General features: G+C 35.2%; 1 protein-coding gene across 2 annotated transcripts in view; it reads right to left on the bottom strand.

Moving 5' to 3' along the window:
- The window catches only part of LOC136030326 (BTB/POZ domain-containing protein 3-like), a 51,065-nt gene extending 34,541 nt beyond the window's left edge, over window positions 1-16,524 (bottom strand). The window contains exons 1-3 of one of the 2 annotated variants that reach the window (XM_065709233.1): window positions 16,387-16,524; window positions 2,853-3,009; window positions 1,803-2,045 (exon numbers count right to left, since the gene is read on the bottom strand). In XM_065709233.1, the coding sequence (XP_065565305.1) occupies window positions 1,803-2,045; window positions 2,853-2,985 (376 nt within the window). In that variant the 5' untranslated portion in view covers window positions 2,986-3,009; window positions 16,387-16,524. The remainder of the gene's footprint in view (window positions 1-1,802; window positions 2,046-2,852; window positions 3,010-16,386) is intronic. The other variant, XM_065709234.1, reaches the window with a different exon arrangement.
- Window positions 16,525-19,912: the final 3,388 nt, after the last annotated feature.

Here is a 19,912-nt window from a genome sequence, read left to right as displayed (position 1 = left end):
GAATATCCTGATATAGACCCTCTTCCCCCCCAATAAAAATGCTGGAGCTAGGCCCCTGTTCACAGGGGAAGGGTCTCACAATAAAAAAGAAGCCCATTACAGTAAAATAACATGAACATTCTGGGATTCTGAATTACAGGAGATTCCTGGGAAAACCGCAAAAACCTTGAAATTTCAGGGGTTCGAGGGTAATCATAAACCTTGCAGGGGAAATATATTTTTTTTTAATATCTTAGTCCAGAGATGAGCTGGCACATGGATTGGAGTCGTATCAGAGGTAATTCCAAAATGAATTCCAAAATGAAAACTCATTCAAGTGAAGTTATAATAGTTTCTTTATTTATTTGTCTTTTTACTTTCGAATCTATGGGTATATCACAGCCACTAATGGAAACATGAAAGTGGCGCCATACCCACTGGTAAGGAAAAATTTGAAGAACAAATTAATGACAGAAAGGACTTATGTCAAATCTTTTTCAAAAACCAATCTTTTTCAGAAAGTGATAAAAACTGCACTAGTGGACCTTTATTTACTGGTAGCAACTGAAGAAGAATATTTACTTTCAAAGGTTATGATTACGACAGTAACTGTTCAATACCTCTAGTCAAGGCTATATCCACGGGGGGAAGTGCTGGCTTTAACCCCCCCCCCCCCACACACACACACACACACACTGAAATTCTTGTCCGACTTATTAAATCGTAACACAGATACATATAAACAAATTTACGGTGCGTTTAAGAAAAAACAATTGTAATATCCCCTCCAACAAAAAATACCCCCTCTCCCCCCAAACAATATCCTGGGTACATTCTCACCTCTAGTTCAAAGACTACCATTCATATTCTATGTGCGAAGATTAAGACATTTGTATAATAACATTGAATTGAATGGGAACTACCGGGAAACTCGGTAAAATTTAAATACATTTTAAACTTTAAATATTCATTACCTTTAGACAACAACATCTAACAGATTTATAGTCAGTAAAATTGTAGACAAGGGGCTTGTCACTATCTTAGAAAGGAGACTGAGTCAAGTGAAGATAAACTTTCAAGTATGAATTCAGAGCCTAAATTATACCCCAAGAAATATTTTTAAGCATCTACCTCTATCCCCTTTCCCTCCAAAGGACACAGCCCTTTAACAAACTTCAATAAACTTTGTGGTTTAAAAGTATTACTTTGATTTACAGCAAAAATGGAGCCCAAAGAACGTTTTGGGTCCTCATAACTTTACAAGTTTGATTTATTCAGTTTTTTTGTAAAAGAATTTGAAAAATGGGTCTTGAATATGGGAAAAAAATGGTTTGAATCCTACTTAAATCACTGGAATGGCACTTTCGAAGCCTAGAGTAAAAAAAAAGTGCAGTTGAATCAAAATGAGGAAAAATATCTTTTTTGCAAAATTAGGACATGGGTTTAAGCCATTTTCTAAGCTTTGAAAATGCTGAAGGAATAGAGACTAGAGGTCTAAAACACCTTATTGTCCAACTAGAGATTGATAATTTGCTCAACAAATAGACTAACCAGAGATCTATTTTTATTTTTTTATTACCATATTTAATTTACTCTACTCTTTTGCAAAAAATCTTGAATTTAACTCCTTTACCCTTTTATGCATAGGTGGACAAGAGAGGCAGGCCAAATAAATTGGTGACTTCTTGTTTCTTTTCATTTCTTTTTGTAATTTTCAATTTCTCTATAATAGTCTCTTATAGTACTTTGCCATTTTGACAACCATCTCCTAACAGCAAGTCACAGATAACTCAAAAACAAGATTCAACAAGAAAATTGCTCACCAGATTGTCCAACCAAAAAATGTGCATCAGCCATGAGTTCATTGTTAAACATAGCGGCGTTTCTTTCTCTTACAGTATATTTAGAAGCTTGCCAATTTGGATCATTAGTGGAAGCTCGAGAGGCATTGAAATTGATAGCTTTGGGAGATAGGACTGGAGATGATGGTGTGCTCATTGGCTGAGCCACTTCAAAATTGCCCTCTTCATTTTCGGCAAACTGGTATATCCCAGGACTATTTGGCCCTGAAAAGGGGAATTGTTAGAGCAGGACTCACTATATCTGTAGTTAAGCTGAATTACATCAAAAGACACAACTATGTCAAGAAACAATGAAAAAGGTGATGCCTTAAATAGTTTGAAATATAAATGTTACATTGAATGAAGGAGTTCCTACAGAAATACTAGGAAAAATAACCAGAAAAAAAAAGCAGATTACAACTGAATAAACAATCCATGTTTTTTAGTCAAACAGATAGATAGGTTTATTTAACAACTGAACAACAAACTTAAATAATAAAAGCAAATGCCTCATCACATACCCCTGTGAGACTCTATGGCAAAGAATACAGGGAGATCTCATGGTAGTTTTTACTGGAATTTGGTCTAAGTAATCTCTTTCCCTAAGATTGATCCAAATACTAAAAAACTCCAGACCTTAAAATGTGTCTTTCTTCATTTCGACTCCTCTCCACCACCACCACCCCATCCCCAAAAATCCTCTGCTTCCCCTAGGGCCACTCCTAAATCCACTGGTGCCAATAATAGCTTCTTTATCTTCTCTATTCTCTTTTGCAAGTGTTACTAGAATGCTGCAATCAATATTTACTTAAGCTAAAGGTGGTATTAGAGTAAACTTTGTCATTGGGATCAAGACTTTCAATCCACTGAAATGCACAAGCACATACTTTTTTCCAAGCCATAAAAATACTTTTTTGTGCAAGCTATGACTCTCTCTCCAAAAGGATACCAGGGTACTTACACTTCCCTGCTATTTTTAGAATTAAATATTGAAAGAAGAAACAAAAAATGCTAAATAAATATTCTACTTACTATTTGCCCAAAGGTTCCCACTTTCAACTTTTGAAATACTTGCAGGGTCAGATCTTTTATATGCTGGACATCTACCACCTGGTGAAGTAGCTAATCCCCCAGGAAATTGCTGAGGGTGCTGAGAATTGCTCATTTTCTAAATTCTTTTTTTCTGAAACTGAAATATAATACCAAAATAAGGGTTATCTTTTCATAAAATATTTTTTAATGCAAAAATTAGAGGAAAAAACTTAAAATAATATTGACAAATAGCAGAGAAAATCTCCCAAATTCAATAATGCACTTTTTTATTATGTGATTTGCGCTTTGTTGGTATAGATCCACACTGCATATATTTCTTGGGGGAAGACGGTGGACATCTGATAATTTTTTCTCCTGAGCTATTATTTGCAATAAAAGAGATATATTAAACTTATATGCTAAGAAATTTGAGCATACTAGTGACCAAGGCCATATCCAAAAGGTTTGAACCTCCCCCTCAAAAAAAAAATTGTCTGACTTGTAATAATGTAACAAAATACAAATAAACAAGTTTTTTTTCAATTTCCAGTGGAAATTTTCAGCAGGGATTGAATTATCTAGAGAATAAATTCTTAGGGAGGAGGGATTTTTCCTAAGAGAAGTAGCCCGATTTCCTTGCGTTATTTAAAAAACAATCGAAAATTAAATTAAAAAACAAGTTTTTTCAATTGAAAGTAAGTAGCAAATTTAAAACTTAAAACAAACCAAAATAATTGCATATATGAAGGCGGTCACTCCTCCACAACACTTTGCTCTTTGCACTAAAGTTTGGATTCTGTCCCAATTCCTTAAGAATGACTCCTGGAACATTATGTTTGTTTAATTAGAACAATAAGAAACTTTTTTTAAAGTACTAAAAAAGCTTTAGTGTAAAGAGTAAGGTGTTGTGGAGGAGTGACCCCTTCATATATGTAATAGTTTTGGTTTGTTTTAAATTTTAAAGTTGCTCCTTACTTTCAGTTTAAAAAAACTTTGTTTTTTTTTATTTAATATCACTATGGATTGAGAATAAACTCCTCATTTAGCTGTACTGTGTTGACATGTTAAAAAAAAAGATAAGAAAAGGTTAATTTGGTGCTTTATGGTGTACAAGTTTATTTAGGTGCAATCTTCTTTGCAAAAGTGGTTAAAAACATGTCACTAGTTTATAAATAAGTTGTTCAAGAGTAATATATTCCAAAAATGCCTATTTATAACAATTCCAACCTTATTTATCAGGTCACTCAAATCTAAACCATTTTCCCACTGTTTAAATTTAAGTGTGCATTAATCAAATGCTGTTGGCTAAAAATAATAATGAATTTTATAATTTAAAAACTTTACTTTTGACAATTTAGGGTATATTCCAATTCAGGGTATATATTTGCACATTAGGGGGGGGAGGGAGTTCTCGGGTAAATTTCCAGTGGGCTATACAATTTACATAGGATGAAAGTGAAAATGTCATTTGATGTTTTTTTAAGCCCTTTCATAATTCATATTATAATCATAATAATAATTTATTTTTGACCCACTACAAAAATTCAAAGCGGAGTACCAATAAAAGAAACAAAACAGATACTACACAAAACAGAAAGAATAAGGAACTGAAGCAAACGAGTAAGGACACTGTGGGTGGGCAGATACTTATAAGTAGACTGGGGTATTTTACACCACTACTACTTTTATATACATATATACATTATATACTACTATATACAAAGGTATAAAAAATACCGTTGGTGCTCCTTTAAGGAATGAATATGCAGTTAACCCAAAAAGCAATTATTATATTATGAAAGAGCATAAAAAAAAGCACCAAATGACATTTTCACTTGCAACCTAGCTAAATTATATAGCCAGCTGCAAATTTACCACTGAAAGTTTTATTTTCCTAACATAACCATTTTCCAAGATAGAAAAAAGTAGCTTGTCACTGATGATGATGCAGTGATACTGAAGATGCCAAAATATTAACACGTATGAAATTCTACTCTGTGAAATTTATTATAATTAGTGGGTTTTAGGAACATTTAATTAGCCCCCCAAGAACGCAAAGTTGTATGATGAACATTAGAGACTTACATAAGTAGTTTATAGACATTAAGTGAAGCGTGAAACCTTCTTTCCTTCCTTGGATAGTGGCCACCAAATAGGTTGTCTTTAAAATTTGCGCTTTGTTGTTTGTCTGTGACTTGCCATGACATATTTGCCTATTTTTCCAAAGTTATGACTGGTAACAAAGGGTGTGTTCTAACAGTAAAAAGACAGGCCAAGTGTTTGTCTTGTGTGGTTAATTTAATTGAGGAATCAAGCACTATGAATTGTAATGATTCCAATTAATGGTTATGTATTCAATGTCTTGAGCTCTTGGAACCAGAATACATCTTACTTACAAAAATGACTTGTCATATGGGTTGTCAATAGAAATGTCCAATGTGCAAGGGAAATTCATACTCTTGAGCAATCCTCAGGAATGGCAAAGGAGAATAACACCTTAAAAGACTTAGTGACTGCTGAAGTCGCTACATTAAGAGAAGTTTTAGATGAACAGTCAAAAAAAAAACTTAATATAGTGGTCTTTGGAGTTCCTCCACAAACTGATGATACCTGATCTTAATATGATTATTTGGCTAATGGTTATGGAATCCCTGATGTTACTGTCCTGAAAGTTTGTAGACTAGGGAACATAACAACCGCAATAGGACCCAGTGCGTCCTATCCCAATTATCTTCTCAGTGGCTAATTTTAAAATAAAGAAGCTAATCCTTCAGAAATCTTTTGAAAGAAAGGATGGGTGCAATTCAATTTAGAAATGATGTGTCGAAGCCTAATTGTGAAAAAAGACAAAGATTGTATGAAGAACTGAATAAGAGAAGATTGAAGGGGAAGCAGACATAGTAATCAGAGGAAATACGATTGTGTCAACAAACTTTCAAACCCTTGTGATGCATCAGTTACTATTGCAGGAGAATGTCATAGAATCATAGATATATCTGGCACCCCTTTAAGACTTGTACATAGTTCTTTACTTAGTGTTTCTATTGGTGATAGTGCTAGTGAAGTTAGCTCTACAAAATATAGAGAAAATGAATGGTATGTTAGTGCTAAATTGGATAACAGAAATTATGGACCCATATCAGATACCATTTTTTTTCATCATGTGATTCTGGATTAAGTGAAGTTAATGAGGACAGTACTATTATTGAGGGACTTATGGTACTATATAGAAATGTAGACTGTATTAGTATGTGAAATTAAGTCAGTGATGACAACAAGACATGAAGTAAGTGTTTTTGCCTTCAGTGAGGTGAAACCAAAATATACTGCATTTGCTCTTACTGATTTACAAATTAAAGTACCTAGGTTTGAGCTACTCACCAATCTGTCAAAGCCAAATGGTAGAGGAATAGCAGTGTAAGTCAGATCTCTGCTCCAGGTAAGAGCTCTAGCAGTAAATTCAGATTACAAACCTTGGGTTGAGCAAATGTGGATAATGATTCTGCAGCTAAGTCTCCCTGTAGTCATAGGTTGTTTTTATAGAAGTCCCAGCTCCCCTTGTCTGACAAGTTCCCTTCTAGCAATTACATATTCTACTTATAATGTGAAGCAGTATTATAAGAATGTTCTTATTACCTTGAATCACAGCTTGGAGCAATATAAGGATTTTCAATTTTTGTGATGCTCCAGTGATGAAAAAAAAATTCGTTTGGTGTAGATTGTGGTTGTTGATCTAGACTCTTGTGGAGGACTCTGCAGCTTCCCAATTGTAAAAGACTCCGGGCAGATCCATTCCCTATCAAGATGGGACTTGGATGTGTTGGTTGAAGTTGCAGAAACTGTTTCCTCAGACAGATGATTCCACAGGTTGATGACTCTTTGGCTGAAGAAATGACTTCTATGTCTACTTGTGAAATGCTGCATCGGGAGCTTCATTGATTGTCCTCTAGTACCAGAATGCAAGGGCTGTGCAAAGAGACCGGAAAGGGTGTTTTTAGAAAGGATTTTCTTGGTTAAAATCATATCACCCCTTTTCCTTTGGTATGTCAGTGTTGGCAGCTTTAAACAACATAGTCTTTCTTTGTATGGAAATTTATTCATGCTGCTAACCATTTTAGTGGCATGATGCTGGACATCCTCAAGCAACTTCTTATCTTTTTTGGAAAAAGGGGCTGCCGATGACATTCCAACCTCCAGACGTGGTTGTACAAGCGCCTTTTATAACTTCATAAAAACTCTTGGGTGTTGGCTGGAGATGGTTCTTTTATTGTTGGAGATTTTAATTAACTGGAACTATAGTAGAACTATTGATGGGTTTGCTGTCACAGAATGGATGTAAAACCCAAATGACCCACTTCTAGAGTGCCTTCCACTCAGTGATAGTCAGCATGGCTTCAGACATGGACTCTTTATTGAGACTAATTTGATTGATGCATATGATTAAATGACTGAGCATCTAGATCAAGCAATCCCTGTCAACTTGGTTCTAATGGATTTTGCAAAAGCCTACAATAAAGTATGTCACCATCAACTAAGGACCGAGTTATTTGCAATTAGAATACATAATGAAATTGTGGAGTGGGTGCTTCAGTTTCTTTCCAGGAGAAAGTAAAGGGTAAAAATGTCTGGAAAAAATGGACAGGTATTCTTTTCAGAAGAAATGGAGTGCCCCAGGGAACCATCTTAGGACCAATGTTATTCAACATTTATATTAATGATGCACCAACCACAGTCAAAAATAAAATAATTCTTTACCCTGATGACTCCAAACTCATTGTATCTGTTGATACACCCAATAAGAGACCCTCTATACAGAATGACCCATGGGCACTTTCCCAGTGGACAACTTTGTGGAGACTTGAATTCAATGTAAATAAATGTTGAATCGTCCACTTTGGAAAGAAAAATGAGAATTGTCGTTATGATATGTTAGGGATTGATGGATCAAGACAGACTAGAATCTTGTCTGAAGTGGAGAGAGACTTGGGGGGTCTTGGGGTCACAGTGAATTAAACTTCACTGTGCACACACAGACAGCTGTAGCCAAAGCACTCCAAACCCTTGGGATTAAAAAAGGAACAATCACTAGTAGGTCACCTATGGTCATGACTAAATAATATAAGGCATTGGTCAGGCCAAATTTGGAGTTAGGCATGTGTAATGCTAGCCCCCTCAATAAAGGTGACCAGCTTAAGTTAGAATCAGTTAAGAGAGAGGCTACAAAAGCAATTGATGGATGCAAACACTTAAACTGCTCATCCTGTCTGAAGAAACTGAAAGTCCCCACTCTCAGTCATTCACTCGCTATTGAAGAGTGAACTCCTATAATCGGATTACTTTTTTCAAGTTAAAAGGATTAAATTTGATATTGTTTTGGACTTTTTATTGCGTAATTTGATGCAATAATAGACTTCTACGTGCGGATTATAGCAATTATTATGGCGGTCACTCAAGCAAAGTTTGATGAAGGAATGAAACAGCTTCAGGCGTCACTGGATAAAATATTAGCGGAACAGAAAAGTTTTTCGGTCTCAATAGTTGCTCTTCAAGACGAAGTCAGGAAAATATCAGCAGAAAATGCTAATCTACAAGATGAAGCAAAAAGCTTCGAAATGATCTAGAGCAAGAAAAATTGCGGAATAACGATTTGGAGAGTAGGCTTTTGGAAATCGAAGTGAGAGAAAGGAGATTAAATTTGATTGTTCATGGTCTGCCTCCTGAAAAGCATAATCAATCAGTGACTAGCAACGTAATGTCTCTTCTTTCTGACAAATTGCAAGTTACCGAGGACATTTCTCTTACAAAGTGTTATCGCCTTAAGAAAAATAGCAGTTCAAACATTACTAGTAGGAAAACTAGTGTTCGACCGGCCCCTGTTTTTATATCGCTAGACACGGATCGTAGCATTCAGTCGATTCTCAGTGAGGTAAATAAGTTGAAGGGTAGTGGAATTCGCATTTGCAGTGATCTCCCACCAAAGCTAAATTTTCTACGGAATGAGCTATTGTCTAAGGGAAAGGAGATGCGTGATTCAGGTTCGGTTCTTCTTACGCGTATTAAACAAAAAGGGAGCAAATTATCGCTAGAATGTAAAAAGTCTCCATCTTCACAGTGGATTAAGATTGACTAGTTACGGTGATTAATAATGACATTTCATTTGGTGAGATTACTTTTGTTATTTTACAATATGTAATGTTTCTCTGTTCATACGATAGCATTTTTTTTTCCTCTGTAGGGAAAAAATATTCTATTTTTTGTCCCTCTGTAGCTTATTATGTGTTTATTTTGTGTCTTTTTCTTTCTTTTTTTGTGTGTGTTTCTATTTATATGAAGTAATTGAGTGCAATAATTTTTCAGTGTCCGCATTTCATCTTACAATGAATATGTTCCATTTCTCTCTCCTGTTTCTATTTATTTTCAAGCAGTTTCTTTTTCTTTCATTATTTTCGAGTTCTCACTGGTTCAGTTGTTTTTGCTACTTTAAGACTCAGACGGTATGCATTTTGCGAAAGTTTCTGATAGTTCGGATCATAATTCTGATTTTGTACATTGGATGATAATTGTATTGGGGATAGACTGAGATACCTTGAGTCTAACCCTTTTGATTTTTCCATATTCCAGAGCCATGATAAATTTTCAGGAAATAAGATAAATGACAGTGGCCTAATTAACTTTCCAAATTGTAAATATAAATTACCTTCCGAAGTTTCTGATCTTCCCAGTACCGGTGTTGTGAGAACAGGATTTTTAAATTGTAGGGGTTTTTTTAGTTCACAGGATGATCTTGTCGATGTAGTTCATAAACTATCTTGTCATGTCGTTGGATTCTGTGAGACTTTTTTAACATACCTGACTCCTCAGGTTGTTTTTCCTGGATATCAATTTATTTTTAAAAACCGATTGACTAGGCGCCAGGGTGGTTTAGCAGTACTAGTTAAAGAAGGTATCTCTTTTCGACGCATTGAAAATCTGGAAGGTTCTCATGAGGAAATGCTTTTTGAAGTAATGGTGACTGAAATTAGTCTTGGAAAAAAAGATGTTTTTTTTGCGTAGTATACCAACCGCCTTCTTCTCCACTCAAGTCTTTCCTCTCTAAACTCCATGATTTTTTGCATCAACCCCATTTTCAAAATAAAGATGTAATCCTTTCCGGAGATTTCAATATTGACCTTCTAGAAGCTTCAAATGAATCCTCTGTTGAGTTATTGTCTTCTTGCTTTTCTGCGTGTCTGCTTCCTACTTGCCTGATACCTACAAGAATTTCATCTAGTTCTGCTTCTCTCATTGATAATATTTTTACATCTTTATCTATTCAAGCAAATTTTCCTGTTTTAAGTGATATATCAGATCATTTCCTGCTGGTTTCAGATTTAGCTCTTACTTATAAAATACCACAGGTAAGTAAGGAACGTCAAGGACGGTTAATAAATAAAATAACATTAAAGCACCTGAATGAAAGCCTTGGACTATTGGATTGGCAGGAGGTAATATCCATGGAGGATTCAGATATGGCAACTGATAATTTTCTAAGAAATTTCAATTGCTGCCTTGATTCTAGTTGCCCATTTGTTATGATTAAAATTTGCAGAGAAAAATTTCCTATAAGGCCATGGATAATGTCTGGAATTTTGATATCAGTTAAGAGAAAAAATCAGTTATTTAAAAAGCAGTTAAAGAATCCAACTGATTATAATATTAAAAATTTTAGAATTTTCAAAAATAAATTAACCACAATGATACGTTTGTCGAAACAATTGTATTATAAAAAGTCCTTCGAAGAAGCTCAAAATTCTCCTCGCAAAACGTGGTCTTTAATTAATTATTTTATAAAAAAAGAAAGTAAGTCGAATTTTCCTGAAGTTATTAGTTTAGAAGATGGTTCGACTACTAATAAATCGGAGAAAGTGGCTGATATTTTGAATACTTATTTTGCTAAAATAGGAGAGAAAATTGTTTCATCAGTAATGAACCAGTTTGATTCACGTAGTAATAAACATTTTTCTTCATACCTTCCATCTCCTCAAAGTAATTCAATTTTTCTCGGGCCTATAGTCTCATTCTGAAATAACAAAAATAGTATGTGATCTAAATCCAGGTAATTCAGCGGGAATTGACGGGTCTAGTTCTAAAATTGTTAAAGAAATACTGTCTGCAATAATATTACCATTACAGCATGTAATTAATCTTTCATTTAAAACTAGTTTTCCCATCTGCTTTTAAAGAAGCGCGGATAGTTCCGCTTCACAAAGGTGACTCTCCTGAAAATCCATCAAATTACTGCCCTATTTCTATTCTGTCAGCATTTTCTAAAATACTTGAGAAGGCAATTTATAAGAGGTTTTATGACTTTCTTAAATCGTCTAATTTCTTCACAAATTCAACATTGAACATGCTATCGTTGCTCTCATCCAATATATTCATGAATGCTTAGATAGAGGTGAAATTCCAGCAACAATATATTTAGATTTTAAAAAAGCATTTGATACAATATCCCATTGTATTCTTTTTAGTAAATTGGATAATTGTGGTGTGCATGGACCAGCGTTGGATCTAGTTAAATCTTATCTTGATAAGAGAAAGCAACGATTAGATGGAGGCAATTTCCTCTCTTCACCTGTACCTCAGTCTTCGAAGGTTGGGGTACCTCAGGGCTCTGTCCTAGGTCCTCTCCTTTTTTTAATTCATATAAATGATTTTCACCGCGCTTTTACATCCCCGTGTCTCAACACACATTTTGCTGATGATACAGCAGTTTCAATTTCTGAAAAGAATGACAAGGAGCTGGAGGCAAAACTGAATACTGCATTTTCTAATGTTCTTGATTGGTGTTCTTCAAATTTTATTGCTTTGAATGTATCAAAAACTAATTTCATAATTTACGACAGAAAGTCAAATATCTGCCCTCATATTACCCGAGTTACTTCTTCAAAGTATCTATTATCAATATCTCGTGTGAAAATGATAAAGTACCTTGGACTTGTGATTGACAAAAGCTTATCTTTTAAAACACACATTCAAAATCTACGATTAAAGATTTCAAGGTATGTTGGTTTAATGCAAAGGTTGAAGCTTTGTTTGCCCTACTCTGCTTTACGAAGTATTTATTTTGCTCTGATTCAGACTAATATTAATTATTGTTCTCTAGTATAAAAGCCATATTAAAGCCATATTAAACCAATACAGATTTTACAAAATAAAGCCCTAAAAATCCTTAGACTGTTTATTCCATCACCTATTGAACTTCCAAATAAGTCTTCTACTGCATCTTTATATACTTATCTAGATATACTTCCAGTCTCTCAACAATTTGCTTTTGGAGCAATTCTTTTCAAAATCAATTATGACATTAAGAAATTACCGCCATATTACCTCCATCAAAGTTTGTTCTCCCAATCACAAGATTTAGATAATTATAACACTCGACAAAAAAAAAGGATATCTACATTGACAAGTATAATACTGAGAGATCTAAATTCACTCCGTTTGTGTCAATAGCTCGGTGCTGGGATGCTCACAAGACTCTTATTGATAATTTTTCCTCTATCCATTTAATAAAAAGGAAACTTAAATTTCATTTAGTTCAGGATTATTTTTAATTAAGTATCTTTTTAGTAAGGCAAAGTTTTTGTATGATTCGTTGCTCTGGGTGATTATGGGCCTCTCAGCTATCTTCCAGTATTAATTTATATTTAATAATATGGACATTTTTAATTTCTTCAATAGTATTGAATGATCCTGGGCTAGCTGCTACTTTCATATTATTGTTGTGTTATTGTATCTTTGCCGTCATGTTTATCTTTGTATTGTAGTGTGTTATTATTTTATCTTTGTCTAGGCCTAGTTTTTCAAGCTTGTCTCCCCATAGGCCTATGTCATTTATATATATGTATGTGCGATTAATAAATAAATGAGCTTGAACTTGTCTACAGACAAAAAAGGGATGATATTATGACACATACGCTCCTGAATTCTAACTCTTCCTTAAACAAGCCATTTCAACTTGACCAATCTACCAGAACTAGGGGGCATAGTTGGAAACTATATTAGAAGAGAGCTGCCACTACACTAAGCAGTAACTTCATCACTAATAGAATAGTGAGTTTGTAGAATTCCTCACCAAAGAAATGGTCACTACCCCCAGTACTGCTGCTTTTAGAAGAGCCATTGATGGAGAATGGTTATTGAAGCCATGGTGAACTGAGTGGTATGCCATTGAGATGTCTAATTATCATCATCACTAATAAGCAATTCTATAGGATTGAATCCTTATTTTATGGGACAAAACAATTTAAAGTATAAGGTAGTTGTCTAGAACTTTACCCATAGGATAAACAAATATACTACTAAGAGGAGGATAAGAACATAGGGTAGAATTCAACTTAGCTACTTTTGGCTATCTTGGAAATGGGTTAGGTTGGAAAAATATAACTTCCAGGAATGGGTTTACAGGCTAAAGTATGTCCCAGGAAGGTATTTTGAAGTACCTACTTCTACTTCTTCCCTTTCTAGAGGGTCCTGGCCTTTGGTGACCTATAAATATATGTTTGTTATAAAAGTAAAACCTTGCAAAATAGATCTTTTGCTTAAATAAAGTACAACAAATTGTTTTCAGCTACAATTTTGCTCAATCCCAACTTATGAGGTTTTAACAATATGCAAATACATTTTGAAAAAAAAACAACATTGATATGACTTAAAATTTTACCCAAATAACAGGAAATGCATTTCTAGAACTAAAGCCAGAGAAAAAGAAACTGATAACTGAAAATTAAGGTAAAATGTTGCTTTGTCAAAATTTTAATAGGCATAGACCTGTTATTTAGGTAAATTTCAGGACCCTCCAGAGGGAGAATGAGCAGAGGTAGATAGCCTACTTAAAAAGACCTTCCTAGGACACGCTTTACCCTGCAGACCCATCCCTGGAAGCTTCATTATCCTAACTTAACTCCTTTCCAAGATAGCCAAAAGTAGCAAAAATAGAATTTTACTGGCCATAGAATGTCTGGTAACCCTCATCTAACTGTATCCTAGTCTACTTTTCCTTGTTTTACGTATAAGCATATCCTTTAAAAGTGTCCAACCGTAATATTACCTTAAATTGCAGCTTGAGCAATCTAAGGATTTTTCCTTGTAGAAACTCCAAAGTTGATAATACATGACATATAGTTGAATATGTACACTTGATTAGTGGTTTGATGTTGCTGATTTGAGTGCTTCCCAGTTGTACTTCCATTCTTTTGTTGACTATTTGTTGTCAAGATTCTTCTTAAAGCTGTTTGTGGTTTGGACAGCAATGGTATCTGGCAGTTATTTGTTCTAGAGGTTGGCAACATGGTTGGTAAGAAAATAGGCACATTGCCACTTTGAGGAGAAATGCCTGGATAACTGTAACTCATGTCCCCTTGCATGAGATTCCTGAGATACCAGAGGAAGGAGATCAGGAAGTGCCTTTGAATTAATAAGTTTATGAACCAGAATGGTGGCATCACCCCATCTTTTTCTATAAACCAGAGTTGGGAGTTTCAGCTTGCATAGCCTTGTAGGGTAAGGGAGTTCATGCAGTCCACTCATGCTTATCTTTTGTTTTATTAAGATGTTTCTTTGAATTAATGTAATCTAAAGTATTACCTTGCCTTCTTCTATAGGCCTATATAATTTAGGTGAGCACTAGGTGGATGGACATCCACCATATGGCTAATATAGGGGTAAAGTTAATTTGTGATGCAAATGAATGATAGGCCTATATGTTGATTCAGGATGCAATTCTGGGTACAGCCTATACATACAAATCAGGGGGGGTGAGGGTATATACTCTGTAAATATAGGCTATAGGTTCTAAAAAATTAATGAATTTCTTAAAAAAAACTACAAAACCAGGAAGGAAGTGAAGATAAAGATCCTCCCCCTGCAAAATGTGTTAATTATAATTATTCTGCATATTATAGAGTAGGCCTAAGAATCTTTTTCTCAAGATTCTTTCTTATGTCCAGCTGGGCTTCTAGGCTAATACTGGTTGGCTAATTTAAATAACTGTATGTATATATATATATATATATATATATATATATATATATATATATATATATATATATATATATATATATATATATATATATATATATATATATATATGGTAAAATTCTATTTAATTGACTTCTTGCTATCTTAGAAAGGGTTTAGGTTAGGAAAATGAAACTTTCAGGGATGAATCTAAAGACTAAAGTATGTCCCAGGAAGGTATTTTGAAGCAACTACCTCCACTGCTTCTCCCTCTAGAGGGCCCTGACCTTTGATGACCTTTAAAAATATGTGTGATATAAAAGTGAAACCTTGCATAATAGATCTTGTGCTTAATTGAAGTACAGCAAAATTGTTTTCAGCTTCTTAACTTTGCTCAATCCCATTTTATAAGGTTTTAAAGATATGCAAATACATTTCCTAAATAAAAAAAAAACATTGATATGGCTCAAAATTCTACTCAAATAACAGGAATTGCATTTTCAGAACTAAAGGCAGAGAAAAAGCAGTAAAATTCTAGTTAATTGACTTCTTGTTATCTTGTAGAGGGTTTAGGTTAGGAAAGTGAAACTTTCAGGGATGCGTCTACAGGCTAAAGTATGTCCCGCAAAGGTATTCTAAAGTACCCACCTCTCCCCCTTCTCCCTCTAGAGGGCCCCAAAATTTCCCTACAGGACAGGTGAATACCTATTGAAAATTTGACAAAAGAATATTTTACCTTAATTTTCAGTTACTAGTTGCTTTTTCTCTGCCTTTAGTTCTGAAAATGCAATTCCTGTTATTTGAGTAGAATTTTGAGCCATATCAATGTGTTTTTTTCAAAATTTAGGAAATGTATTTGCATATCTTTAAAACCTTATAAAATGGAATTGAGCAAAGTTATGAAGCTGAAAACAATTTTGTTGTACTTAAATTAAGCAGAAGATCTATTTCGCAAGGTTTCACTTTTAAACGCACATATTTTAAAGGTCATCAAAGGTCAGGGCCCTCTAGAGGGAGAAGGAGTGGAGGTAGTTGCTTCAAAATACCTTCCCAGGACTCACTTTAGTCAGTAGATTCATTCCTGAAAGCTTCATTTTCCTAACCTAAACCCTTACTGAGATAGCAAGAAGTCAATTAACTAGAATTTTACCAAAAAAGCAACTAGTAACTGAAAATTAAGGTAAAATGTTGTTTTGTCAAAATTTTAATAGGTATAGACCTGTCATGTAGGCAAATTTCAAGACCCTTTTGAGGGAGAAGGAGTAGAGGTGGGTACTTTAAAATACCTTCCCATGACATACTTTAGCCTGTAGACCCATCCCTGAAAGTTTCATTTTCCTAACATAAACCCTTTCCGAGATAGCAAGAAGTCAATCAACTAGAATTTGTGGTAGCCTATAGTCTTACCATCTAGCATAGCCTAAACTGCCCTTCTGACTTTCCAGAAAGTAGGCCTAATTAGAGATTAGCCTACTTTTGATGCAGACTTTTCATTAGGCCAAGCCAAATTTAATTTCTTTAAACTTATGCTTACCTTTATTTTTGGACTTAAATCCTAAAAACGAGATAGTCCTCCATCCAAGACAACACTAATTTGAAATAATCCCATTCAAAATGCGATTTCGTTTATTTCTTCTAAAAAAGCATTACAGGAAGTTTTCTTGATTTTGATCTCAATGTCCTTGATCATTCAGGTTTTAGGAGTCAAAAAACTTTTAATAATGCAAATTGTGACGTTAATACAATTTAGAGTAGTTGTGAAATTGAAGCTTATAGCATAAATAAAATACAAGTTATTTAGTTGCTTAGTACGATATTGCGAATTTGGAATATTGGTGACATTGGAAAAATATCCACCCTTAACAAATACAAAGTTCTAAGATGAAAAAATCTATGTACTCCGCCACTTTTTGATCTGATCAGACTGAAAAAATCTGTGGGTGATCATATAAATTTTCCATATAGTAGAGGGATAGTCCTACAACAGTATTTCCAGGAGGTGAATATTCGGAAGCGTTATTTTTGCCGAAAAATCGCTACATTTTTTGTGAATGTTTGTCTTTTTATGTAACTTAGGCCTTTTATGGGAAAACCGTTATTCTGAGCAATAGCAGATCCAAAGTGGGGGTGGGGTTGCTCTCCCTCGGACCTAGGTGTATTTTGGTTTTGTTAAAGTATTGTACACCTTTTTGCGGAGCTATCAACTACCCGAGAGCACCCCCCCCCCTTGGATTTGACCATATTTCTTGCTTAAATTAATACAAGAGTGTCAAACGAAACAAAAGGTTTTTGAAACTCAGCTCTAGTACCTCTAGCTACAAAGATCTCATCAGAATTTTAACCTACGAAACTGTCGAGCGAAAATAATGTTATCAGATCTCTAGATTTTCCAGTTTTTTTACCTTAAATTTACCTTAAATCGCACTGGCCGGCGAATAAGGTTGGGTGAACATCCTGTAGATTCGCCGGTTGAGTGATGGAGGTGGAAGTGCGTTGTCTAGTTCCGTTGAGTAGATCCACTGGCCTCCCAGTGTAGTTTCCACTCCATAATATCGAGCTCCATGAAATTCACAGGGGGAGTAAAAAACTAAGCAACGACCAAAGCTTTAAAACTGTGAGACTTATTTTTGTGAAAGAGTGTGCACGGTAAAAACAAAATCAGTACAACGAAACTTGTGCTCTAAATATTCCTAAAAGCTAGAAAGTGACACCGCTCATTTTGAAAAGGTTTGAGATGTTAGCAAATGAGAAGCTGAAAAACACAGCAGAATAATCTATTTTGCTTACTCAGCATCAAAAGTGGGAGAGGGGCCGTGGATGGGATATGAATATCAATCTGACTTAAAATTAACTATTGCAGTTATTGTACTTCTCTGTAATAGACAGTTCTTCGTTACTGTGAACTGTTCTTTTTTGGTTATCGCGGGCTTCGGGCCCCTTACATCACCATTTGAAGTTAGAATTGTTGAGTTTTAGAGGCCAAAGAGCAGCTTTGTATACTATTTGGATTAGAATAGAAGCAAAAAAAACTTTTAGGGGTTTGGGGTGCAGGGCAAAAATTGAACAATATTTTGCCATAAATGTGTCATTCTTTTTAATTTTCCACGATTTTTCTCTTGTTATGGAGTTTTCTTTCTCCTTGTGAGAGAAGGTCACATACCCTAACAAAGACCCTATCCTCGTAAGCAGTTAAGTATAGGTACCAAAGACTCGTTAAGGAAACATTGAAATGGGCTCACTGAATTGGAAATTTAGCACTGTATTTGCCTTTCGGATGACCGAAAGTGATTCTTGGGCAACCAACCCCTCTGCCTCTGCCACTCCTTTTTCGTTTCTTTGTCACAATGACCCCCACCCCCTCAGCTACGGTATTTAAACTTTGAGATTGTCATTTTGTTCATAACAGTAGAAAGGTACAATAAATATACCTTGGGGGGTGACAACCCCCCCCCCAGCCCCTTGGTTAAAGGCAATAAATTATACAAATCGTCAGTTGTTTACAGATAGGTTTAATAGCGTGAAAAACAGAGCTTGATCTTTAGTGTCCGATCAGCTGAAGATTTTAGAGGTTGTTCCTTTGGCCAAGAGAACGCACAATCTAATGGGAGGAGGTGGATTTTAGGAGGACACGTAATTGGACCAAAAGTTTTCTAACCCTGATCAATTTGGAACTGGTCTTCGGGCAATGAGCAACTTTGTTTACGAGAAATGGTTTGGAGGCGCAAGCCCTAAACGTGGCCAAAAACTCCCTCTTCCCCCGCTATGGGACCAACATTTTCAGATGACCACTTTGTTCATAATAGTCGAAAGGAAAAAAATATACATTTATGTAATTACGCCTTTTGTGTTCTGATCATCTCCAAACTCACACCCTTAGACCCCTGGGCTAATGGCATTGAAATATAGATTCACCTGATAATGGGGCCTGAAATAGGGCACAATTTTTTTTCTGAACGGCTTGAAACTTAAGACTGTGAATTCCTGGACGTAGGGAGCCCTGATGTAAAAAAAAAATATTTAATATGGGGCACGGATCCCTAGAAAATCGGCGACTTGAACTAATAATCTTATTTATTAGGCCTTAGAGACTTAAGGGCCCCTAAGATGTGCCATGTGACGTGGAAATAGTCCAAAGCATTTTCTCTGATTTATTTAAAATTCCTTAGAGTCGTTGTCTCGGCAAAGGGAACCAAAGATTCTGTTAGAAGTGAGAACAGTGCTAGGGGCTCTTAAAATAGGCATACAATTTGAAATCCCTGGTCAGCTAGAAACTCGGAGTTGTCAGTCCCTGGCCGAAAGGATCCTAATCTTCTAGATAAAAACTGTTGGGGACATGACCCCTCAGAATTGCAGTAAAAAAAAAAGTTTTTTTATTGATGTGAAAGTTTCCAGGAATTTTGCCCACGCTTAGAAGACCACGTATTATCGTTCAAAGAGAGGAGGTTAGTGAACTCGAAAACATAAAATTAGCTTTGGCGGCTCCAATTAGTTAAAATTTGCAAATGTAAGGCATCGAACAAAAAGGAACCAAATACAAACAAATTTAACTTGGGGCGGTGCTTCCCCCAAAATGGGGTCCGAAAACCCAAAACTTTTTTCTCATCAATTCGAGCAAGAATACCGTAATGCACAAGAAATAGAAACAAAATATTTTTTTCCTCGAGGAAAGGACAAAGAACACTTGGAAAGCTTTAGGTTCTAGGACTATCTTAGCTCTATGACTATTTACCTTAGTTCTTTTGTCCTAGGAATGACGCATGGACGGATAATAGATAGATTTATCTATTAACAAATGAACTAACATCATTTTTTTTACAATCCTAATAAGGGGGTTAATGCCAGATTTGCCTCTCACTCAATTGGACTATCTGTCTTGGCTTCATTTGGCATCATTGGCTTCATAGATAATTCTATAGTTCATAGGTCGATGAGCCAGTCTCTGGCCAATAGGACCCTATTATTCAAGGGAAAAAATTGTTTTGGAGATGGCCCCTCAAAATTGCAGTCAAAAATAAACTTTTTTTTATTTATGTGAAAGTTTCCAGGAATTTTGCCCAGGC

Source organism: Artemia franciscana, chromosome 8 (genome assembly GCF_032884065.1).
Source record: "Artemia franciscana chromosome 8, ASM3288406v1, whole genome shotgun sequence".
In the NCBI taxonomy this organism is placed as follows: domain Eukaryota; kingdom Metazoa; phylum Arthropoda; class Branchiopoda; order Anostraca; family Artemiidae; genus Artemia; species Artemia franciscana.
The sequence above is the reverse complement of the archived record's forward strand: the minus strand, read 5'-3'. Positions and strand labels throughout refer to the sequence as shown.